The sequence below is a fragment of the Myotis daubentonii genome, chromosome 15 (genome assembly GCF_963259705.1).
Source record: "Myotis daubentonii chromosome 15, mMyoDau2.1, whole genome shotgun sequence".
NCBI lineage: Eukaryota > Metazoa > Chordata > Mammalia > Chiroptera > Vespertilionidae > Myotis > Myotis daubentonii.
Genome location: NC_081854.1, coordinates 10,505,330 through 10,516,843, shown reverse-complemented (window position 1 = coordinate 10,516,843; position 11,514 = coordinate 10,505,330). Strand labels below are relative to the sequence as shown.

General features: G+C 60.6%; 1 protein-coding gene across 1 annotated transcript; it reads left to right on the top strand.

Annotated features, from left to right (window-relative positions):
- Window positions 1-452: 452 nt before the first annotated feature.
- Window positions 453-9,912, top strand: CALM3 (calmodulin 3). Its single transcript, XM_059666076.1, has 6 exons — window positions 453-611; window positions 5,222-5,252; window positions 7,474-7,617; window positions 7,746-7,852; window positions 8,039-8,174; window positions 8,275-9,912. The coding sequence occupies exons 1-6, from the start codon at window positions 609-611 to the stop codon at window positions 8,301-8,303; spliced, it is 450 nt and encodes a 149-aa protein (XP_059522059.1). The 5' UTR covers window positions 453-608; the 3' UTR covers window positions 8,304-9,912.
- Window positions 9,913-11,514: the final 1,602 nt, after the last annotated feature.

Sequence of the window (11,514 nt, the reverse complement as noted above, 5' to 3'; positions counted from 1 at the left end):
CAGCTTCTCCCTTCACCTCGTGCCGCCTCACCCGCTCCACGCGGCCACACATTGCAGGTTCCATCCCCCCCCGCCACCACGCAGTGGCTCTTCCCAGTTTGACGCATTGCAGGGAAGGTCGGACCAATCGCCGCTACGCTCTCATTTCCGCCGTGGCCCGGGCCCAATAGCGGCGCGGCTCTCACAGGGACTCCGAACGCGCAGCCCACCGTGCCCCTCCGCCGGGAAGCAGTGGGGAGGGGAACAGGGGGCGGGGCGCGCGGCGACGGAAAGTAGTCCCCCGGCGGGTGCGCGCGCGCGGCCGGTGGCAAACCCAGGCCTGTGAGGGGCAGAAGCGGGAGATTCGCGGGGACCCGCGGCGCGGAGCGGAGCGGGGCGCGGAGGGATCTGCGGGAGTCGCAGTGCGGCGGCACGTGGGCCGGGCGGGGCGGGGCCGGGCGAGGCGGGGCGCGCGCGGCGGCCGTTGGGGGACCGTTGGGGCGGGCGGCGGCGCGCGCTGCGGGCAGTGAGTGTGGAGGAGCGGACGCGCGGTGGAGCTCGAGCTGCTGCAGCTGCCGCCGCCGCCGGAGGAACCTTGATCCCCGCGCTCCGGACACCCCGGCCTCGCCATGGTGAGTGAGGAGAGGGCGCTGCGCAGGCAGGGGGCTCTGAGGCGACCCCCGCGGAGCAGGACCCCCGAGGAGGGCGACTGGACCTGGAATGGGGGACCCCCAGACCCCGCGGTCGCCTCCGATCCGCTTTCTGCCTCCCCATCGGGGGCGCTGGAACCCAGAGCGGTGTGTTGGGGTTGTCGAGACCCCAAGATGGGCACCTGAGCCCCCCGTCGGAGCATTTGAACCCCGGATGGACCGTTTGGACCCCCCAAAGGGCTTTTGAGCCCAGGGTGAGGCGTTCGGCCTCTGAGATGGGGGTGTTGGACCCCAGGGGGTCGCGATGAGAATCACGGTCCGGGAAGGAGGTTAGGGGGGCCCGGAGAGGGTGCAGGGAGAGGCTGGGCGCCTGGGGAGCTCCCCCAGAAGGCGCGGGGGGAAAGCCGGGCCTGGGTGGGGATGGGGGTGACTTCAGCAGATCAAACCCTGGAGGACGGAGTGGGGGTTCTCCGAGGACCGGCCTTGCGGAGGATGGCGGAGGGGGTACAGCTTAGGGAGGCAGGGCCGGGGGTGGGTGGCAGTGGAGGCTGAAAGATGCTCTTGGGCCCGCGGGGACCGAAAGGGATTGCGGTTGGGGGGAGGGGGGTGGTTAAAAGGGGGGTGATGGCAAGACCTGCTTGCAGGGCTGGGGCGGCGGGGGGCGGCCAGAAAGGGTTCTGGGGTTACTAGTGGGTTGAGGCTGTTGATCCGGGAAAGGGGTGGGGGGGGGTGGGGGAGAGGGAAGGCGATGGGCTTGGGTCCCAGGAGTCGGAGCTTTCCACGTGAGGGTGGGGGGCGGGGGGAGGAGACGCATGACGGCCAAGGTGGGTCTGGGTTTGCAGGCAGATGTGGCGGCTCCCGGAAGTCTCCCGGGAAAGGCTGGGACAAAGGCGATTGGGTCTGGGTGGGGAGTGGGCTGCTCCGTCGGTGGGGAGGGGGGATCGCAGAGCCCCTCCCCAGGAAGTGGGGGCTGGCGACGGCCCCATTGCGCACTGAAGCCACATGGAGTGGGGGGAGGGGGTCAGAGTTGAAGGTGCATCACGTGAACCAGCTTCGCGAGCCAGGGACCTCGCCCCTCGCTCGCCGCCCCTCGCAGACCAGGGGAGCTGCTTGTCCCGCAGGAGGCTGGTTCTCGGCTCCAGCTCCGCACCCCTCGCTGGTACCAAATGGCAGCGCAGTGCAGTGCGGCGTCGCCCGTTCCTGGAGCCCGCGGGCGGGGGGACCTGCAGAGGCGCCCCTACCTCCGCCCGCGGCCCCCACGGGCGCTTCTGTTAATTCAGAGGGCTGGGCCCGGAGAGCCAGGGGACTGGTTCTTCCCGCTCCCTGCCGCCCCCAGCACCCAGCCTCCCCGGGCTCAGCCTCGCCCCGGGCAGACCTCCCCGGCCAGGCCGGAGGCCGGCAGCCGGCCCTGTATCAGGTCTCACAGTTGCTGACACAGGCTGGACGGCTCCTGTGGCTGCTCCCCACTTTCCCAGCAGAACCTGCCGAAGGGGCAAAGGGGCGTGGAAGCCCTGGCAGGTGCCAAGAGGCCCCCCACCTCCCAAGCTTTGGCCCCAAGAGTTTCTCTTTCCCTTTGTAATCAGCAAGGTTTGGGTGGGACGGTCACCAAGCTGGCCTGGGCGGACTTTGGCCTGAGAGCGGTGGCTCCTCCTTGGCCTGGCTCCTCCTTGGCCGGGTGAGGGGCCCTGGCCTTGGTTTCTGATCTCATCTAACGCTGCCCTCCGGCCCTGCCTGGGGGCTGGGCCAGGCAGCGATGCAATACCCGCTTCCCTCCCCCGCCCCACGGTTTTTTTCTTGTCCGGCCTCTTGCTGGAGCCCAAGATGAGGAATAAGGAAGCAGCGACCAGCTGGGTTATTTTGGAGGCAGTTTTGGTAAAAGCTTAACATCTTCAGTTCTGGGAAGGGCAGCAGCCAGGCCTTGTGGTCGGGAGCTCTGACCTGGGACCCCTCCTGCACCCGGCAGGGGAGGTCTCCTGGCCTTGAGGGAGCGGCCTGACAGCCACCAGGCAGGGCCACGCCTATTTGCAGCAACCCCGGAGCAGGGTGGCAGTGCCTCCTCTGTGGTGGGGAGTGGCGGAGGCCGGCCCTCGCTTCTATAACCTGCCCCAGCCCCAGCCCCTGACAGCACTTCCCAGAGAGGGGGGATTTGGCTTCCTGCGGAGTGGGGAGTGGTGCGAGGGTTGGGCTAGCTTTCCCATCCAGGCCAGGGGAGAGGATGGAAGCAGGTGGCATGGCGGCCTCTTCCCCAGGCTGCCGCTCTGTTCTCTTCTCCAGTCTTCCTCTCCCCCTCCCCCGGCATTGCCTGGCCTTGGTAACCAGAGCCCATCCTCCCTTCTCACTTTCCCCAGCAGCTTCCTCAGGTGGCAGGATCTGGGGGATCAGCCGGCCTTCTTTCCCCTTCGGAGCCAGGAAGAGGGCGGAGCAGGGGCCCGTGGGCTGGGGCAGTTAGAACCCAGCAGCCTGAGTCTTTTTTGTTAGTCCTCACCTGAGGGTATTTTTTCCATTGCTCTTTCAGAGAGAGTGAAAGGGAGGGGCGGGGGGAGGGCGGGGAAGGTACTAGGGGGAGAGAGAGAAACATCCATATGAGAGCCCCATTGACTGGTTGCCTCCCTCATGTGCCCCAACTCGGGGTGGGGAGCGAACCCACAACCCAGGTATGTGCCCTTGACAGGAACTGAACCCGAGACCCTTTGGTCCAAGGGCTGGCGCTCTAACCACTAAGCAACACTAGCCAGGGCCCAAGTTTTTTATATGTATTTGGGGGGTTAATCCTCACCCAAAGATATTTCCCCAGTGATTTTTAGGGAGAGTGGAAGAGAGGGAAGGACAGAGAAACATCGGTGTGAGAGAAACACATCGATTGCTTGCCTCCTGCACAAACCCCAACCAGGGCCCAGGCGAGGAGGAACCTGCAACTGAGGTACATGCCCTTGACCGGAATTGAACCTGGGACCCTTTGGTCCTCAGGCCAACGCTCTATCCACTGAACCGAACCGGCCAGGGCAAGTGTCTTTTTTAAGGCAATGCAGAAGTGTCTCCATTTGGCCTCTGAACCTTCCGTTTAGACTTTGGCTTTTTCTCGAATGTGCATGTGTGGTACTTTTCCTTCTTCCCCCTCCCTGAGCCATCTTCCCGCTGTCACCATCTCTTTGATTTCCTCTCCTATTCTGTCTATTTGGGGCTTGGCCTCAAATCCTCTTCCCTTAGATTTAAAAAAAAGAAGAAGAACATTTAGACCAGTTTAATGGGACCATTTCTTAATGTTTAGGACGGGTCGGGTGTGGGGTAGTTCCTAGCTGCCGTGGACGTCTGGACCCTGCAGCCTAATGCAAATGCAGTAGTTTGCATCGGTTTGGGGGCCCTCGGGAGAGCCCTGCTGTAGACTTGGAGCCACTTTCTCCTAATTGTGAAGGGAGCCGTCTGTCTGGACCCCCAGTGGTCTGGGGAAGGTGGTGCCTTCTTGGCACCATTCACAGAAGCCAAGGAATATGTATCTTTTTGCTGCCTGAATAAAGCTAAATGCTGGGCTCAGCCCCCCACCTGAGTCCTCCCACAGGCTCCTGTGCCTGGCTGGCTCCCAGCACACCAGCGCAGGCAGAGCTCAGCTTGGCCTCTCCTCTCCCCGCCCCCAACCCCATGCAGCAGGAGCTGCCTGCCACCCACTGGCCGCTTCCCAGAGCAGCCAGGCCTGGGAAGGGTTAAAAACTGCAGCGCAGCTGGGGAAGCTGACCTGAGTCCTGCGCCTCTGCTGCTGCAGTCCCCTCCCGACATCTGCCCCTCCTCCCCAAAAGGAGCAGGGCAGCGCGATGGCCGGTGCCACCCTGTGTGCCAGGGAGCGGAGCAGCTGCCTCCAGCCTGACCAGGGTTCTTGCAGGCGCTCAGAGCACTCAGAGCCCCCGCTCAGGAGAATGTCTGCCCGTTGGGTGCACTGTGCTTGACTTAGCACCTCCGATAGCTGACACAGAAACTAGCCGAGAGCCCCACACCGCCCGCTGCCCTGGCCAGGGACTGGCCTGTTTCCGTTTGGAGCCTTTAGTTGATTAAGCCTCTAGGGCCGTGGTCGGCAAAGTGTGGCTCTTCCTAAGCCTTAGGAGTACCCTAATTAAGTTAATAACAATGTACCTACCTATATAGTTTAAGTTTAAAAAATTTGGCTCTCAAAAGAAATGTCAGTGGTTGTGCTGTTGATATTTGGCTCTGTGGACCAATGAGTTTGCCGACCACTGGCCTAGGACCACTGCTCCCTTCACTCAGCCGGGGCTCCCGGCGGCGGTGGCGTTGACACTGAGAGCAGACCTGTGCTGTGCCAGTGAGGAGCCGCACTTCTCCCGCCCACTGGGTCAAAATCCGAAACCCTTGCATCTGGCATCTTATCGGGCCCTGTGTTGGGCCAGCCTGGGTGCCCTGCCCACCTGAATCCCCAAGCCCTGGCTCTGCCTCAGCCCCTAACTCTGACGTGCCCCTCCCGTGCCCAGGTGCTCGCGTGCCACGTAGAGCTGGCCTCAGGGGGTGGGGGGAGGCGGGGGGAGCTGAGTGAGGGGGGAGCCGTGATGGCCCCCAGCCTGGCGGCTGACTTTCTCCTGCTTTTCCAGGCTGACCAGCTGACTGAGGAGCAGATCGCAGGTGAGCGTGCCCCCACCCCGCATCCTGCCTCAGGATGGCCTCTGCGTCCCCAGCCAGGAGTGTCCCCTCCATCACCTGGTGCTGTGCCTTGTGCTTGCAGCGTAGCTAACGGGTGTAGAAGACCCCGCCCCCCATGTGCGGGCAGCACCATACCCCACGGTCCTGAGACGGGCACTAACCAGACAACAAAAGCTGCGCCCCCTCCTGGCTGCGGGTCATCCGGGCCTTTTAATCAGTGGCTGCAGGGTGGGCCCAGCTGTCTGTCCCAGCTCCTGCAGGGAGGCTCAGCAGGTGGGCTCCCTGCCTCCCTGTCCCTCCCACCTCTGCACTCCCCTGCACGCAGCCCCTCCATCTCCAGTCTCCATTCACAAGTCGCCTCGGAAACAGCCTTCCTTTCCTCCTGTCATGTCACTGGTTACTTCCCTTGTAGCCTCTCTCGCTGTAGGCCATTATTTTATGATGCTCTTACCTGCTGTGCCTCCGGCGCTGGGTGTGCGTTCCTGGAGCCGGGCTTTGTTTCTGTTGGTCCCTGTGGACCTTCAGTGCCTGGAACCTAGCAGGTGCTCCGTACATGTAGGCCAAACAAGTGAGCAAAGGCCCGTCACGATCTCCCAGGAACCAAAGAAATCCCTGGGTCCCACCTAACTTCTTTGTGTGTGTTCCACCCCACCCCCCACCCCCACCCAAAAGGCCAGAAGGGTCACAGCTGCAGGAACTGTGGTGTGCCTGAGTGGGTTTCCGGGTCCTGCTCTACCCAGACTGAGCTGCCTGAGGACAGAGACCAGCTCCCGGCTTATCTCCATAGCCGTGGGCCAGCACAAAGGCAGCAGAGGGTTCAGAGAATGGGCCCTCGGGCTGCAGCTACCCAAATTGGGCTGTGACAAGTACTGGTTGCCCTGCTTCTGAGGTGGGAGAAGTGCACTCCTACCCCTTCCCCAGCTTCTACACCAGGGGTCCTCAAACTTTTTAAACAGGGGGCCAGTTCACTGTCCCTCAGACCGTTGGAGGGCCGGACTGTAGTTTAAAAAAAAACTATGAACAAATTCCTCTGCACACTGCACACATCTTATTTTGAACTAAAAAAACAAAACGGGAACAAATACAATATTTGTATTTGCATGTGGCCTGTGGGCCCTAGTTTGAGGACCCCTGTTCTACACTTTAGCCCCAGTGGCTGCGGAGACCCACTGAGGCAAGCCAGAGAACTACCTTGTTTGGTGATCATGAGTTCAGGGTGCACACGTGACCCACTCGTGGCCCCTTGCCCCCAAGAACAACGAGGGAGGTGCAGCATCCCCAAGGAGACTTACCGGCTCCCCAGGGCCCAGAGGCTCCCACTGCACCTGACACCCACGCCCCAACTCTCTGACCTTGAGCAGCACAAACACCCCACTCCGCACCCTGTTCCCATTAGCACACTGTCCCCCGCCTCACCCCAGCCCACACCCTCTGGGAATAGGCTGCTGGGCATCTGCTCTCTGAGGTTTGGGGGTAGAGAGTGCCAGGTGCCAAAACGGGCCCAGTGGGAGGGCCGGCGCCACGTGCTCCTCCCGCTCCTGACGCGTCCCCAGCTGTGGCCTTCCCACTCAGTGCCACTCGCTCCTCATCCTCCTGACTTGGCAGCCGTCCCCTTCCTCCCATCCCCCCACCCACCCCACGCACCGTCCGTCAGCTGAGCTCTGCTGCCGGGCACCCCGCACTCCAGCATGCAGCCGCTCACTCGCTCCCCCGGAAGCTGGTAGCACCGGCCCAGGGAACGGGTTGCCAGTACCAGGCGAGGGACACAGTGCCAACCGAAGGCGTTCTGCAGCTTCCCCTCCCCTGCTGCCCCCTCCCTTTCCCAGCCCGTTGACCTTGGCTGGCAGACTTTAGATGGAGACTTCTCCTGGCTCCCATCCACTCCATGACATTGGTCCATCTCATCATTTGAGGGAGGGGCCGAATCCAAAGGCCATGAAGAAATGTGGAATCATCTGAGGACAGTCAGCCTCTTCCCTCTGTCCTTGCTGAGCTAGGTTGGCACAGAGGTCCCTGTGCCTGCGGCGGGGAGGGGCTCAGTGAGAGATTACGGAAGGAAGGAGGGGGCTTGGACTGGGACTGAAGCCCTGTTCTGGTGTCTTTAGGAGGGACGCGACCTCAGCCTCCTCCAGGGGGTCAGCATCCCAACATCAGGGTTTCCCCGTGGCCCTCCAGCTCTGACTCGTTTCCTTTCGTCCCCCAGAGTTCAAGGAGGCCTTCTCCCTTTTTGACAAGGATGGAGATGGCACTATCACCACCAAGGAGCTGGGGACAGTGATGAGGTCCCTGGGACAGAACCCCACTGAAGCAGAGCTACAAGACATGATCAACGAGGTGGACGCGGATGGTGAGCCCCACTCCTGACCCTCCCGCCCCCCACCCCGCCCGCGAGCACAGGGCCCTTCCTCAGGGCAGGGGCTGTGGTCTCCCAGGGCCCAGGCCAAGGGTGTTCCCAACGCCTTTCCCACCTTCCAGGGAACGGGACCATTGACTTCCCGGAGTTCCTGACCATGATGGCCAGAAAGATGAAGGATACCGACAGCGAGGAGGAGATCCGAGAGGCCTTCCGTGTCTTTGACAAGGTGAGAGTGGCTGAGAGGCAGAGCAGGCGGGGCCACGAGCTGCACAGCACAGCTAGAGCCACTGAGTCACCGCCTCCAGGAAGCCCGGGGCGCTCTGTAGTCCCTCCCCCGCTGCCCCCTCACTGCCCCCGGGGAAGACCAGGTGCCAGCCTCACGCTCAAAGCCTTTACCTGTGCCCAACGCCAGGATGGCAACGGCTACATTAGCGCGGCAGAGCTGCGTCACGTGATGACGAACCTGGGTGAGAAGCTGACCGATGAGGAAGTGGATGAGATGATCAGAGAGGCTGACATCGACGGAGACGGCCAGGTCAATTATGAAGGTGAGCGGGCGCTGGGCTCCGTCTCCCGGGTCCCTCCTGTCAGGGAGGGCCGCTCGGCTTGTCCCCACTCCCCTGCTGACCTCTCCTTCTTTCCTTGCAGAGTTTGTACAGATGATGACCGCAAAGTGAAGGCCCGGGCAGCTGGCAATGCCCGTTCTCTTGATCTCTCTTCTCGCGCTCTCTCTTCAACACTCCCCTGCGTTCCAGTTCTAGCAAACACCAACCGATTGACTGAGAATCTGATAAAGCAACAAAAGATTTGTCCCAAGCTGCATGACTGCTCTTTCTCCTTCCTCCCTGAGTCTCCTTCCCTGCCCCTCATCTCTTCCTTTGCCCTCCCTCTTCCATCGACCTCTGCCAGGGCCTGATGCGTTTATAAGATGAACTCCCCGTCGTCCTGGGGGAGCCTCCGCCCTCCTCCTCCAGCCCGGGTGGCTCTCCTCTGTTTCGGTTTGTTTCCTTCTGTTTGTCATCTTATTTTGGGTGCTGGGGTGGCTTCCAGTCCTGTCCTGGGACCTGCTAGGGAGGGGACGAGGCCCTCACCCAGGCAGAAGAGCACGCCTTTGTCTGTTGCATGCAACCAGCCCTGTGATCCGTGTGCAAATCCCAGCAGCCTTTGGGACAGTGGTGCTGAGAGAGGCGTCCAGGAGGACTGAGGGGTTGTGGTGTGGATGTGGCTCCGGAGGGGGTTGCGGGGAAGGGAGACTTGGACGCTGGGTTTCTTTACCACTTGAGGGGCCAACTCAGAAAGGGACGGACCGGGGGATAGCACTCAGACCCACTGGCTGGTATTCCGAAACCATCGGACTGGCTTTCGGGCGCTGGACTGGGTGGGACCGCTCAATTGGCCACTCTGCAAACCGTACCTGCCCAGACCTGCCCGTGTTCCCACCGCGATCGCCAGCTGCTCTGTAAATACCTGGTGCTAACACCCCACGCCCTCCCTCCTGCCGCACCCGCCCGCCCACATTGAGGTCCCCTCGTGGGAACCGAGGTGGGGATGGTCGCTTTGTAATGTGCTGGTTATACTGTTGTTTTTTCCTTTATGCCCCTGAAAACTTTAAATTTTGTCAGAAACCATGCCGGGCTAGCTGAAGGGTGGGGAGAGGGAAGATGCACCCCACCACGCTCTCGAGAAAAAATACCTGCAATAAACAAACCAGTGGGCCAGCTGCCGGGAGGACCAGCAGCCCAGCCAGGGCTCTGCTTCCTGGTCCGGGGCCCCTCCCGCTTCTCCGTGGTGACGTGGCTGCTCCCTCACATCTGCGCTGCCTCTGCCCTTTCCTGCCTCCCCTGCCCCCACACGCCCCCAGCGCCCCAGCGGAGAGCATGATCCGTGACCTTGCTTCTGACTTTCGCCTCTGGGACAAGTAAGTCAATGTGGGCAGTTAGGTCGTCTGGGTTGTTTTTGTTTGTTTTCCCTTCTTCTGTTCGTTTCATCTGCCCCTGCCCCCAGGTCGATCACGTGGCTTTTTCTGGGACCTGCCCAGCTTTGAGAATCTTCTCATCCACCCCTGACACCCAGCCTCGGGGGGACGGGACGGGAGGGACGGGGCATAGCGGGAGACCCGGCCAAGAGCTGAGGGAAAGGGCAGGTAGGCGTGAAGCTGTGGACATTTCGGAGTGTTTGGGTTTTGGTTTTGTTTTGTTTTTTTTAACCGGGCAATATTGTGTTCAGTTCAAGCTGTGAAGAAAAATATATATCAATGTTTTCCAATAAAATACAGTGACTACCTGATTGGCTCTGGCCCTCATCTTGGTTTCTGGGCCTGGGGCCCCGCAGCCCTGGCCTGGAAGAGCCTTCGCTCCCTGCTCGCTCAAAAGACTTGGCCTGGTCCCTGCAGCCAAGGAGGGACCTCCGAGTCAGAGCTCGGATCCCAGCTAGATCGATGGCAAGTCGCTGAAGGCTGGCCAGCCTTGGGTGATCGCCACAGGCCAGCACAGGGTGGACACCTGGGCCAGAGACCAGCCCCACCCTTAGAGCGGGGGACATGGGACATCAGACTGCAAGACAAGAACTGAGAAGGAATGTCGGACCCTGACGGGGGCGGTTCTCTGGTCCTCCGGGGAAGGGGTGGCATTCACTGAGGGAGCCGATGGCGGGCAGGAGCCTGAGTGTGCTCAGGGGTCCTGAGCTGGAGAGGGCACAGAGCAACTGCAAACTACAGACAGCTCGTCAGCATCCCTGAGGTAAGCAGGATGGAGAAAGAGCTGCGCCCCAGCCAGTGTGGCTCAGTGGGTAGGGCGGGCTAAAGGGTCCCAGGTTCGATTCCTGGTCAGGACACATGCCCAGGTTGCGAGCTCAATCCCCAGTGAGGGGCATGCAGGAGGCAGCCGATCCATGATTCTCTCATCATTGATGTTTTCATCTCCCTTTCTCTCGGAAATCAAAAATATTTTTTACCCAAAAAAAGGCCTACAGTCCAGCCATGCTCTTGGGGAGGGATGTAACGGAACCTCCCGGGCTTTTCCCAAATGCATGTACCCTGCCTCCTGCTGCAAATCAAGTGTTTTTTTAATATATTTTTATTCATTTCAGAGAGGAAGGGAGAGAGAAACATCAATGATGAGAGAGAATTATTGATCAGCCACCTCCTGCATGCCCCACACTGGGGATCGAGCCCACAACCCGTGGATGTGCCCTGATCGGGAACCGAAACCTGACCTCCTGGTTCATAGGTCAATGTTCAAACACTGAACCACACTGGCTGGGCAGCTGGCCGGTTTTAGAGTAAATGGTCATTTAAAACAAAGATGGCTTCAGGCAGGCCAGCGACAGCCAGTGGGAAGGTGGGGTCACCCTGTGGGTCTGAGATGGGAGCTGCCTTCTTAGCAGCCAGACCTGTGGGAAGGCTGGCCTAGTCATTGAGAGAAGGTAGGCTGTGGTGACCCAGAGTGGGCTCGATGCCCATGAGTGTGTGCTCACTAGCCTTGGTCCACTTCTGCACCTCCTACCTGATAACCTTGGGGCAGTGACTTCACTACCCTGGCCTCAGTTTACAAAATGAAGAATAGCCCTGGCTGGTTTGGCTCAGTGGATAGAGCATCAGCCTGCGGGTCCTGCGTTCAATTCTGGTCAAAGGCATGTGACCGGGTTGTGGGTTCAATCCCCAGTAGGGGGTGTGCAGGAGGCAACCAATCAATGATTCTCATTGACATTTCTCTCTCTCCCTCTCCCTTCCTCTCTGAAATCAATAGAAATATATTTTTTAAATATCCACCTAAAAAACACAAAAATCCACTCTGGCCTAGACAGTTTGGCTCAGTGGATAGAGTCAGACCTCAGACTGAGGGATTGGGTTCGATTGTGCTCAAGGGCACATACCTTGGTTGCAGGCTT

Bases quoted from the DNA above. Each gene is read 5' to 3' on its own strand.
- CALM3 (XM_059666076.1), top strand. The intron at 7,618-7,745 runs GTGAGCCCCACT...CCCACCTTCCAG, and splicing joins CAACGAGGTGGACGCGGATG to GGAACGGGACCATTGACTTC. The intron at 7,853-8,038 runs GTGAGAGTGGCT...GCCCAACGCCAG, and splicing joins CCTTCCGTGTCTTTGACAAG to GATGGCAACGGCTACATTAG.